This window comes from Lissotriton vulgaris, chromosome 3_1, assembly GCF_964263255.1.
Source record: "Lissotriton vulgaris chromosome 3_1, aLisVul1.2, whole genome shotgun sequence".
Taxonomy (NCBI): Eukaryota; Metazoa; Chordata; class Amphibia; order Caudata; family Salamandridae; genus Lissotriton; species Lissotriton vulgaris.
Window position 1 is genome coordinate 858,930,141 of NC_141689.1, and position 12,912 is coordinate 858,943,052.

The window sequence follows — 12,912 nt, forward strand, 5'->3', positions numbered from 1 at the left end:
ACAACCTGTTTGTTGTATTACCCACGTAATTGCATGCATTGTAAAAGCATGTGTGATTGTGCGATACATCCGCTATATATGGTTCATTTTTTTAATAGAGTAGGGAGTCAAAGGGTGTGTGTGGTAATGGTAGCAGCATGAGAACATCACAGTGTCATTTGTTACATTTTTGCTCAATCGTTGTTGATTGAGCTTTGTATTTTCATCAATATATTTTTTTTAGAAAGTTAGCTAGAATATGTTTATGTGTACTAGTACCTGAAGATGGATTTGTTTCTATTTGTTGTTACTGTTGAAACTACTGATTGGTAATAGAATATTTATTAACTAAAAGTTATACATTTTAGCATTGTGATATTTTGAGTTGTCTAACAGCTACTTTAACATTTGCTAGGAGCTTGGTCAATATGGAGTCCTTTTCTACAATGCATGCTTCATGATTGTACCCACAGCCATGTACAGTTACATTACTGGAGACTTGTACAAGGTAAGTCTCACAATTTTCAAAACAATTCCTTAATGTGCAGGAATGCAGACAGTTGTCCTATCTCTTTGGTCACTTTATGGAAACCGATTGTAACCTTATATATGAATGACCATCTGGAGAGATTTTTTCTTCTGTAATCCAGAAATAAACATTAAAGGATGAAGATGAGAAGTGTTTCAGCCACAGAAAAAATGTACTTCAAAAAGCAAAGCTACTATCTAACATGTAAGTCCTGTCGACCCACCATCACAAGTCTAGACTGCTCAACAAAGTGCCCCTCACAATTTTATCATAGTGATCACAACACTAAAACATTACTCGCACTAGTAAATACACTTTGTGGCTTTGTAATGAATACAAATGCACATCTTGTGTTTTGCTCAGATGTTACCTTAGATTAAGTTTAGCATAAGGTAGTGTTTTCCTCATCTAGACCATAAAAACATTTGTATAATGATTTTGGCATGTCTTTGGTAAATACCATTATTTAAGATATGATCCTCAGAATTTCAAAGCCATGATTAGGTAGTTCGATTTTCCAAGCAAATTGTGTAACCACTGCATGAAGAATTATAGGACTCATGAAATTCAGCAATGTAAACCTTTCTGAAGTGTACAATAACATTATGAAGTACAAAAGAGTAGATCTAACGTGTTGCTCCTCTCAATTCATTATGCTCTCAACAAAACATCAATGCAGCCCTTTTGCTATGCTGTGAATTTGCTAAATATATCCCTCTGTGTATCCCAGCTGTTCACGGTCATTATCTAACATATATAACCCTTTCAATTCAGTTTTTGTATTTATTTCTAAGGTGCGCAAACAAATAATTAGAGTCAATGAACCGTAACCCCATGCAACCTTATGTATGCTTGTTCAAAATAGATGAGTTTTGATGTGTATACACGCTTTTACAAACAGATGCTAAAATTAGTGATGAAGCTTGAGGAATTGTTATGACAGTGCATAGATGAGTAGAAGTGAACATTTTGATTTTATATGATTGAATCCTACCAAAGTAGATGCCTTTTGACGAACATTGAATGCTCTTGCTTCCAAAACTCACTCCCGATATGATGGGCAGGAATAAAACTTTAATGTCAGTTAAAAAATAATTGAATGAATACTCTCAACATAGCAACACTCAGCTAACCAAGACAACTTAAAAAGGAACATCCAGGGAAGATGTTCCCCTTCTCCCAAGAAGAAGCAGTCTGAACTTTGTCTTCTAGTGTTAAGGCTGTCTTCCCTGAAATGACGATGTAACTGGGCTTTTACTTGCGCAGTCTAGGGTCAGACAGAACCCACAATTATTACTGGAAGGTTTGCGTGTGGTGCTTGAGACCATAGCTAATGGTCATCTGTCTTCACATAATAAAAGGTTTTCTGAATCGTTTTTTCTCTTTTGTTTGTCTTTCTGACCTTTTTCTCCAACATATCACACTTTAATCAGGTTTTTATCTACAGATATTGATCACATGTTGTGACATTAAGTAATGTTTTCCATTATATATAAGACACATTTGGGTGAGATTTACTGAGGGGGTGGAATTGCCAGATACCTTGAGTTTATATCCATACCATTATATTTATTTTAATATACGGCAGTTAAAATACATTTCTTCTCAGTATCTGAAATATTACAGGTGAACATACCCTCTGCCCATTACTGGTTTCCCAAGCACCAGAAGCAGAGCTAAATTTGTATTTGCTTTGATGAAACACCCAGATTAATTCTACCTTTCAAAATTAGGTGTCCTGCCTCATAGGGTTAGATCCTATGATTTCCATTGAATATGTTCACGTTGCCTATTTTTACTTTCTATCTGTGGAATATTAGTGGTATCAACTGCCTAGGCACACAATTAAGATATTTAAGGAGGTTGCTTTTATAGGTGTCTGGATTTAAAATTATGTGTATTGCCAACATACTTTTTAATTTGTGTTATGCATTTCTTGGATGTCTTCAGTTTCTTTACTTTTTTTCCTGAAATTGGATTTTAAAGAAATTTGAATAGACTATTGATTGAAATTTAGGAACTCATGGGGTTTGTTTGAGTTACCTTACAGAAAGGATGTGGTCAGTACCTTGTGGCTAAACGTTCCCCTATGTACAGGACCAACACTGATTTGCATGTCCAGTTGCACAGGAAAGTTGAAAAATGAGTAATCATCAGAGGTCCAGATTGACTGTAGTATTGTGATCCATTAAAAGGTTGCTGTCTTTTTATTAATCTTGGCAGAGATTACATATTGGGTTTTTGGCTCAACTGTATAGTGCATGTGTTGGACAAGAAACTTATTTTTAGGCTAAGTAACAGTAGAAATCTTTAAGCAAAATAGTATTTGGAAATATAGGTGGTATTTTGAAACATGTTAGAAGCACTTGTGGTAATCGCAAAGGAAACGTATGTGACAGATGTCAGTCATGGAGCAGAGCAAATGAATTACATTTTTTTGTGCGGGGCAAAGAAAAGCGATAAAAACTAGTTTTAGATGGGAAACAACCTTTACTATGTGGTTTTTACGCTGCAATACTATCATAACGCGGTTATTACATCGACCAGTTGTTACCACACAGTGCCTTTAAAACGCAAGTTGTTACGACTTGCACTAGATGGCACTCTAGACTAAGGAATAGTATGATTTACTATTACAACACCTTCCCTAGTGTTGCACACACTGGAGTTGGAATAGTAAATCATACTATTCCTAAGTTCAGCGCGCCATCTAGCGCAAGTCGTTGTAACGACTTGCGTTGTAAAGGCACTGCGTGGTAACAATACGGTCGATGTAACGACCGCATTGTGATGGTATTGCAGTGTAAAAACCTTGATTAAAAGTATAGTGAATCCTGATAAGCACAAATAGAATACCTTAAAGCAACATAAATTGGTACTATTTACGTGATCAATCCCAGACAACGCAGTTATTTCTGCATAATGGTGGACACAATGCATAGGCAGAATCCAGACAAGAAGTGAACAATCAAAGGGTCATCATCCTGGAGATGAGCCAGTAATTGAGAAAGAGAGTTATGCAAAACCATGACAGGAGGAGGCAGAGAAGGAAGACAGCAGAGGGTGGGTAGAAGTAGAAGGCAGACAGATTAGAAAGTTAGTTTATTCACTGACATATTTATCAAATGAATAATACGTGCCAGGATGTGTTAACCTAAAGCACTGAAAATACTTTATAGCTCTGATTAGATGTTCAGGATATTTTCGATAAAATTGATGTATTTAAAGGGTGATAATAACGTTGATATTTTAACCATAGACCAGTAAATAATTTCCCATTGCAGTCTAAGTTTGCACGTGTTTTCAACAAAGAACGTATCAAGGGAATGAGATGAGTGGACAGGGCGCAAGAAAGAAGTTCAGGTGTGTGAATGGCATGAATTAAGGCATTTAGGACTTCATTTACAAATCTTCTTGCGCAGTTAAATTAAACGTTTTGTCAAAATGGGTCATCTCTGTATTCTCTTGACAGATCCTGGTTACATGAATGAGAAATTGTGAAAATTTGCAGTCACAGGTAGCACTAATAATTAAAGTAAAAGGGAAAATGTCTGGGGAGGATCATGTAGGTGACAGTGCTGCCTACTCCCAAGTACTAGTAATTTTTTGATATTACCAATCATTCCCAATGATGGTTCTCATCCCAATTATATGCTAACTTTAGTCCCAATTAATGTTGGTGTAAATAGGCAAGTAGTGTGGGATTGTGCCCAAGCCAACCTCATTATGTCAGTGCTCTTCCCTGTACTGAGAACCAAGCCCCATTGTAGCACTTGACTCTGTCAGGGTAGCAAAGCAAAGCAGGTCAAGGCCTACTTAAGGGAGGTGGTGTGTTCAAGTAACTCAGCTCACTGATATGCAACAACACTCAGTAAATTATTGCCCAGTGCATTTTCTTATAAAAATTAGAAGTACTTTATTAATTTGATTTGATTTTTAAATTTATAAAGCGCATTGAATGCCCGGCGGCGTCTTGGCGCTAGGGACACGGAAGGACGTGTGTAAGAAGGATGTGCTGAAAACCTGTTTATAGATCTGTTAGAAACAACCATGTTTTTAATGATTTCCTGAAAAGTCTGAGATTCAGGCTGTTTTTGATCGTTAGTGGGAGGAGGTTCCATGTTTTTGCAGTTCCTAGCAAAAAAATCCTACCTCCCCAACGTGGCTGTCTGTACCTGGGGATTTGCAGCAGTTTTAACAGAGCGGATCTCAGGTTCCTGGAAGGCACATAGTATTTCATACGTGACATCAAGTATAAAGGGCCCCTGCCTTGGAGCGCTTTAAATGCGATACACAGTGACTTGAAAATTATTCTTTTCCTTACAGGCAGCCAGTGCAGTACTCCTAGTTGTTGAGATACCGATTCATATTTGGGAATGTCTAAGATCAATATGGCTGCTGCATTCTGCAGACGTTGAAGTTTTTTCAGGTTTTGAGTCTGTTATTACGCATACACAACTGAATACTATGCATTGATTTACAAATATGCGTAATTAAATAGATGTAAATACCTGTGGTGATACACTGCGGACTGTTCTCACCCCAGTAAGTGCTAAACTCTATAATCACAATCCCCCACCTATATTGGTCACAATATACAGGGGGTCATTATCAAAAAGACAGGCATACTGTCTTTATCAGGGTGTCACCCCATTATTAAAAAGCAGAAATATATCATTTCAAACAAATGCAATACCACCGAAATCAAAATTGATAGTACCATCTTTTAATAAAATTCCGTAACACATATAGCAAGTCTTTTTTCAACTTTGAACATGCTGCTACCACAGCCTTAGGGCCAAACAACTTAGATCCTCAAACTCCAGAGCTGATCAGTAAAGGCAGAAACTCAAGGGAGCTTTACAAACATTAAAAACCTCTCCTGGGGTCCTTAAGGTAATCCCATGGGTGACTTATGGTGACTTTTATGGGTACACATTTCTATCTAGAGAGCTGCTGCACTTCTAGTAGCACCCCAAACACTCACTAAACGTTTGATGCCACAGCCCTACTCGGGGTACCACAACAAAAGATATGTAAATTTCAACTCCTGCCAACAGACTTATGGGGCACTCCTCTGCGTCACGCTAAATGGGAAGCTGGGTACAGGGACTGAGCTACTAGACATTCCTGACTGGAAGTGGCTGCACAGTTTGGGACCAGCTGTTGCTTTGCAGAAGGAACAGGTATCTTAGGATGTAGCTAGAGTCAGTAGGCAGTGGTAAAGATGTGCAACCAGGACACTCGAGTAGCCATTGATAAAGGTGGGAAAGTTGCAGTGATGATGCAGACTGTGAGCACTCATCCAGCGGAAAGGTACCTCATGCCATTTGAAAAGTGGAAATATGTCAATGCAGGTTGCAAGGTGCCATGCCTCTTCAGGTTATCAATACTGCTTCAATGAAAGATTTGTGTGCCAAATATACACGGTCTTCCAAATAGTAAAAGCAAGGAACAGATTGTCGCATGAACAGGGACTTTCAACCACACATATGAACACCTTCAGCTGTTCCAGGTCTACTTCTGAAACATTTTGCGAATTTCAGAAATCCTTATATTTGCCTTACTGCAAAGTAGACTTTCTTTGTCAACTGACCCGATGGTCATAAGCCCAGTCGTGCAGATTTACTCTGTTTTCTATGAATTGGAAGCTTAGTGGCTGGGGGTGCCGGGTCGATGTCATTGCCAGGTTACTGGGAGCTAGGCAGCTATTTGAAACTGTATTATGAATTGAACGCTATTAATTTAAGCATATTCATTTACAATGTATCACTGCATTTAACATCATGCCAACCCTACATCATGTCTTCATTTACCTCATTGTTCTCTCTCTCTTAGGCTATCACTTTCAGTGAGTGGACCAATGTTATGTTTGCTGCACAGTTTCTTCTCTCTTGTTTCATGGGGTAAGTTCCTATGTAGATATGCAAAACCTGCTTAGGAAGTAATGATTCTATTTTACATTTTGTTTAAATTACATTTCTTCATTTGCACCCTATTTCATGCGGCAACACGTTACTTGTTACACTGGGATATTTTCAGTACATTTTGTTTGACAAACATTTTCAGAAGGAACTCAGAGGGCAGAATTGGTTTTACAATTAGATCACAGCAATCCTTTCAGTACTGCTGCTACAGAAACATTATCAGGAACAATCAGTAGTAGGGACCATCATCTTTGTAGTGCATCTTTTAAGGTTGAGGAGCTCATCTGGAAACAGCTTGTTGCCCAGAAACAATATGATATACATAGACATCATATTTGAAATGTATACTTGCTCATAATTTCCCCCAACTCTATCTTGAGATCGGTGCTAGGCAGGCCACAGCGGTGGGCTGAGGAAGAATTCTGAGTTTCATGGCTGTTGTCTTTGGCAGTTAATCTCCTTCTCGGATCAGGAACACCCCTGAAACTCCTGAAATAATGCTACTATACGTGCTTGGAAGAAGGGCTGAGATGGAAAGAGACATCATTGTGGTGAGAGGGGCACTGGTGGTATACCCACATTGATGAGCAGCCTAGATAAAGCCCAATTTGTAGGTGAGCTCAGCTGCACAGAGGGTTGGGTTGCCTCGAGGTGCTGCTTCCATGTTTGCACTGACTTGGCTGAATGACTGAGGCAGTGCAGTGGCTGATGGCGCCCTCCAGCATGTCCACCTCCCAGCAGCATGGATAGAGGCTGCCCTGGGGTAAACGAGCTGGATGTTAATGTGCTGGGGAGAACACTGAAATGGTGGCTATTCGCAGAGTGTGGATAGAGGCCTACAAACCAGACAAGTGGTGTCCCTGAGTCTAGCCCATGCTTATGGAGTAGCTAAGTGGATGCGTCAGGTGAAAATCACAAATAAATTGATGAGTAAGGCGAGGTATCAAGCAGCTCAGATTAAGAAGCCATCTCAGGAAAGGAGGTCCTTGGCTAAGATCTGCATAGTGTACTTTATTTGTTTTTCACTCTTACATTTTGCAAAGATGTTATACAATAACTTGCAGTCAGCTATTTTTAGAAACACTGCACAATAGCTGCAATGATGAGATGTCAAATTTGTGAAGAGACATACAATAATCCAGCCGCGGCCTGTGCGTTTAAGAGCGGTGGGGCTGGGAGAAGGGGGATTTCGACAGACGATGATGAAGGAAAATGAAATAAATAATTAATTTTCCCTCCATCGTCCGTCCAAATCCCCCTCACCTGGCCCCACCGCTCTTACCTGCACGGGCCGCAGCTGCAATAATCTATGGGTTTAGTGACTGGAGCACAGTATCCGCTAGGTCTAAATGTGGCCCCAGCAAACATACGTTTCAGAAATAGCAAGATGAATTAAGGCAGAACTTCTGTTTCTGCTACTGTTGCATTTACATATATTGCATGCTTTGTGCTGTGTATAAAATAATACTACCCAAGGCTGGTTCTCATTTCTGCAAATCGTAGTGACACTGTCATCCAAAGAAGAAAACTGCGAGACTTTGACATAAAGCATTGTAACAGTTTGCCTCATTATTTTTACATTTTAAAATAACTGGCCTTGTTCCAACTGGGATTCGGGCGCAAATGGGAGTTTACCCCTGAAATGAGATTAGCACTTGTGAAAAATTACTCTACTGCCAAGAAGATTGTCCCATACAATTTTCACCAGGTAGAACTTGGCAAAATTTGTGTGGGCATAAAAACAATATTTTGCATTTTGCAGCTTGGAAATGGCCAAGCCTGCTACCTCACTGCTTTTTTCACCCATTACAACCAGTGGAACGCAAAAAGTTTCAGAAATAAGTCATTTGCTGAACCTCAATGTATTGGTTATTTGCTGTGTGATATTATCATACCATTTAATCAGAGTTTGCCAAACTAGCTGTTTATATTGGAATACTATGGCAACAGATTCCTCTTTTCTCAAGAGTTAACAGTTCTGTAGTCTAAGTGGCCTGCAGTCTCACAAGGACTTGAATTACCATAGTATGGGAATTTACAGCGAGTTTGTTTGTTTATCTTTTAGGTTCCTCTTACTCTACACAATAGTTTTATGCAGTTTCCACAATTCTGCTCTCACAACAACTGTGGTTGGTGCTATAAAGGTAAGTGAGCATTTTTTCAATAAACATTATGTGTTATATAGTAGCTTTGCACTGTGCGAGTCCTCAGTCTTCCTTGGAATTTCAAAGTTCTTTGTTCAACAGTTCTTCACAGCACTTCCTGCCCGAGTGTTTTTGCCTTACTTTACCTTACACATGTGGCGGTCAGGTATATCTATCTATCTATCTATCTATCTATCTATCTATCTATCTATCTATCTATCTATCTATCTATCTATCTATCTATCTATCTATCTATCTATCTATCTATCTATCTATCTATCCACCCCCTCTCAATCCATCCATCCATCCATCCATCCATCCATCCATCCATCCATCCATCCATCTATCTATCCAGTACTAGCTCTTGTGTGGTAATGGTTAGCTAAGAGTTTCCATTAAAAGGCATTTTTTAATTTCTTAATAACTTTGGCGCTGCTCAAAGAATCCACACAAAACATTACTTTTTTGATCTAATCTGGGTTTTATGGAGCTATTTTCATGTAGATCTGTCAGGTGGGGTCAGAAAAAGGGTGTTTTGCTCTCACCTGGCACTGTGGAAGCTTGTCAGTGTGTGCCAGAGCCCTGGTCAGTAGTGGGACCACCGACCCCGCGGGACAGGTAGGACAGGAGAGCATCTGAGCAGCAGTAATCTTCTGCCAAGATGCGTAAGCACAAGGATTACCTTGGATACAGCCTGCTGCTTCTCCATGCTGAAGGATTTTGACTTCCAATATAGAGAACAAGTCCCAAAGGCGAAAGGACTTCCAATTCTCTCAGTGGCGTACCCCTGACAAGGAATTAAAGTGTTGATGAAGGAGGGGAAAAAGGGGTTGGAGCACCTCCCCACCCATCCCCACTTGTCAGGCTCTGCAGCCCAAGCAGCGAGCAGAGGAAGCACAAAGTGATGGCCTTGGAAGAGAGGAGATGGGCCCGCTGAAAATATTATGAACACTGCCTAACAGCTCCAGGTAGCTGACAGAGTGAGGAAGCGGCCATCTCTAGAGAGGTGAGCAAGTGCTATTAGGGGTTACTGCTGATGAAAGGCACTTACTACAATTTGCATTAACTCTCCAGAAATAGTCTAGTGATTTACAAGCCCAGATGGGGTGTGAAAACTGCTCACAGAGCAGAGTAAATGGCTTTGGTTTGGGGTGGTGTTTTCTTTTCCTGTGGCAAGAAGACCAGTTCGAAGTGTGCACAGGAACCTAATTTACTTTAAAGAGGCTTTCCCTGTCACAAGCAAATGTTAGGTAACACCTCGATAGGGCTGAACTTTTACCCTCCCATTCAGACTGGCACCAGAACCAAAGAGGAAAAGCTACCCGTAGTGTTGTTTTGAAGGGACCACAGAGATGGGGACAGCTCATTACCCTGGCCACACCTCTGGAAGGGCACAGAGGGGTGAAGAGATTCCGGAACTTGGATTTTGGGTTAGGGTTACCTCCACCCACTAGCAGTGCCAGGCATAAATGTGGCACAACAAGGCACCCTCTTCAGAAAACTTTCTGGACCTATGGAAGAACAGAATTGGACAGAACTTGCTGTGTGTGACCTAGGAGGAAACCTGAGGGACTGGATCTGCTACAGCTCGTACCCAGGACAAAGAAATGGACTTCAAAGGTCACTTGGTTGACCTCCTGTCTAGCTACAGGGCCACTACAACCTGCAAGAGTATTTTTACTGAAGTGCTCAGCTGACCAGTACCAACTGCACCTTACCTGGACCCTGCTAGTGGCCTCTGCTGGAGTGAGGCTTGACCTCCAAGTGTTGTCCCTGAGGTCCACGATCCCTTGGCTATGTCTAACTGGATTTTTCCTATCCCCTCTCAAAAGCTGGGACTTAAAATGTTTTGCTCTTCCAAACCTCCAGCGGACTGTGATAAACCACTCTAGCTGATACACCCAAGACACAACCTCTCTGGGCTAAGAACTTCTCTTCAGCAGCAAATCCAATTCAGCGGACCCTCAGCAAAAAGGTATTCAGCCTTGTGGAATTTAATGTTGGGTACAGCCGCGGCAGCCTTGTCCAGCTGAACTGTTCTGAGCTCCAAAAAAGAGACTAATTCGGAGGGTGACAAATCTTAACCGGGCGAAAGTGCCAAAAGTATCTAACCGGCGAAAGGACTTCCTTGGATGTAAAAGTTTAACTTCTTCCGCTTTGAGCTTTTCCAGCCAAAACCAACAGCTTCAGCTGGACCTCCTTCAACTCCTTTCGCACTTTGTAAGGATTACCTTGGATACAGCCTGCTGCTTCTCCATGCTGAAGGATTTTGACTTCCAATATAGAGAACAAGTCCCAAAGTAAAACCTCCGGCTGGATCAAACCTTGTTGGTATATCCCACCCCCATTGCGGTCGACCTTAAATCGTATTTAGGTTCCAGTCTACCGTGACCATTTCCCACATTTGTTTTTTTGCAGTTTTTTGTGCTATTTTTTCTTAAATCTTAAAAAATTAATATCTCTGGTTCTCCTTTACGAACTTTTGTTGTTTTAATGTAATTTTGTCTATAAAACTTTACTCTATGTTTCTAAACAAGAGTGAGATTTTTATTGTGATGTGTTTTTATATCTTTAACTGTTTGGTACTTCTAAATGCTTTACAGATTTTCTGAAGTTAAGGTAGTTTCCTCTCTGCTATAGTTACCAGGGATTGAACCCAGGTATACATGACTGAAATCTGTGACCAGTTAGTGGCTTTATTACTTGTAGTGGACTACTATCCTCCCCAACTGATGAATTACTTTCTCACCTGCGGCCAGGTCCTGCGCCAAATCTCCCCGCCACAGCAAACTTCCTGCTGCACATGGCTATTGGCCATGCCTGGCGTGGGGGTAGCCACACCACCCCTCCCCCGATGGACAGCCAACACCATGGGGGCTGACTATCCCATGGGATATGTGTAATCTCCTGATCCAAATTGGACTTTGCACACCATCTTATAGAAGTGGGGGGTTTTGGCCATATTGTTTCTATCCATCGAGGTCAGAGTTGACTACGACTAAGATCGCTTTTACCATTGACAGAGGCTCTTCCTTTCAGACTATATCGGGGTGCTGATTTTGCCCTATATCCTTGAGATTTTAGATAGCCCATAACTGTCTTTTGACCCTTGTGACTTTCTTTCTCTGCCCTTGCTTATGCTCAAAATGTTCCGGTCGGGATGAAGACCCTTAACTAAATGCAGGTTGAAACGACAGCAGTGTAGTGGGCAATTGGACATTTTTTACTGATTAAAAATCGCTTTGTTTAGATACCAAGATTTTGTACAATCAGCAATGAATGATCTGTTTGTCCATTACTTCTTTTATGCTATACACATTTACCTATTTCTTTTACTTTCTTATGCACCATGTGATCAACCGAGCATGATTATGAAAAATGTATTTAATGTACTCTTGAGCTAACTTTTTGGCAATTGTCACTGATTCATTTGCTGTTCGGAACTAAGTTTGATAAATCATATAATTTGATTATTGTTTGAATTAACGGAATATCTTTATTTATTATTGATTTCTTGTTGTGTAACCACAGGATCATTGTACTTTTCCTCTCAGTAAACATGGCACTGAGTGTCAGTCTTAGAATGGTATTGAGCGTAGTGTATCATTGTTGTACTGATTCACATTGATCCAAGAAAAAAAAAGAAGCGCTATGATGCCGCCAGCGCAAGCTATGTCATAGTGCTTTTAAAAACTTTCAGCCTTGCTGCACAACAGCCTCACTTCTGTACAGCTAGGCTAACAGCATTGATAGAGCAAATAGTTCTCGTAGAAGAGAGCTTTGGCTTTGCCTATGCTTTTTTAAAATCCATGCTGCTGTACACAATGACTACATTTTGACAAAGGTTCTCGTCTCGTTAGTGAGACCTATTGACGTTGCCAATACTTGTTTTATGTACTAGCAAACTAACAGTAGGAGTCACTTGAACACTTCTGTGATATACATTTAGAGAGAGAGAGAGAGAGAGAGCGAGATAGAGAGAGAAAGAGAGAGTGAGAGAGAGCACAGATATCTAGGAGGGCAAACATTGTACTGCCTACAAGTGCTTGAACTGTCCCTCTTTCATAATTCAAGACAGCGGCTCCAGTGTGTAGCTAGAAAATTGTGTCTTGCACTTTTTGGTGTTGCTACTCAGAACCCATAGCTTGGTCAACAGTGCTCTAGTTTAAACTCTGTGCAGGAGGGCCGGACTGAGAGCCCAAAGCAGCCTTGGCAATTTTGTTGGACTGCTTTTGTTACTGAGGGCCGATATTGCAGCACCACTACAAATCTGTCTCCCACCCATCCAGCCTCCCTGGAAAACGCCCGATGCCCACCACGGCCAGTCCGGTCC

General features: G+C 40.7%; 1 protein-coding gene across 1 annotated transcript in view; it reads left to right on the forward strand.

The window, feature by feature from the left end:
- The window catches only part of SLC35D2 (solute carrier family 35 member D2), a 374,942-nt gene that overhangs the window by 338,303 nt on the left and 23,727 nt on the right, over positions 1–12,912 (forward strand). The window contains exons 8-10 of the mRNA XM_086961173.1: positions 395–487; positions 6,347–6,414; positions 8,501–8,579. Coding sequence (XP_086817299.1) covers positions 395–487; positions 6,347–6,414; positions 8,501–8,579 — 240 coding nt within the window. The remainder of the gene's footprint in view (positions 1–394; positions 488–6,346; positions 6,415–8,500; positions 8,580–12,912) is intronic.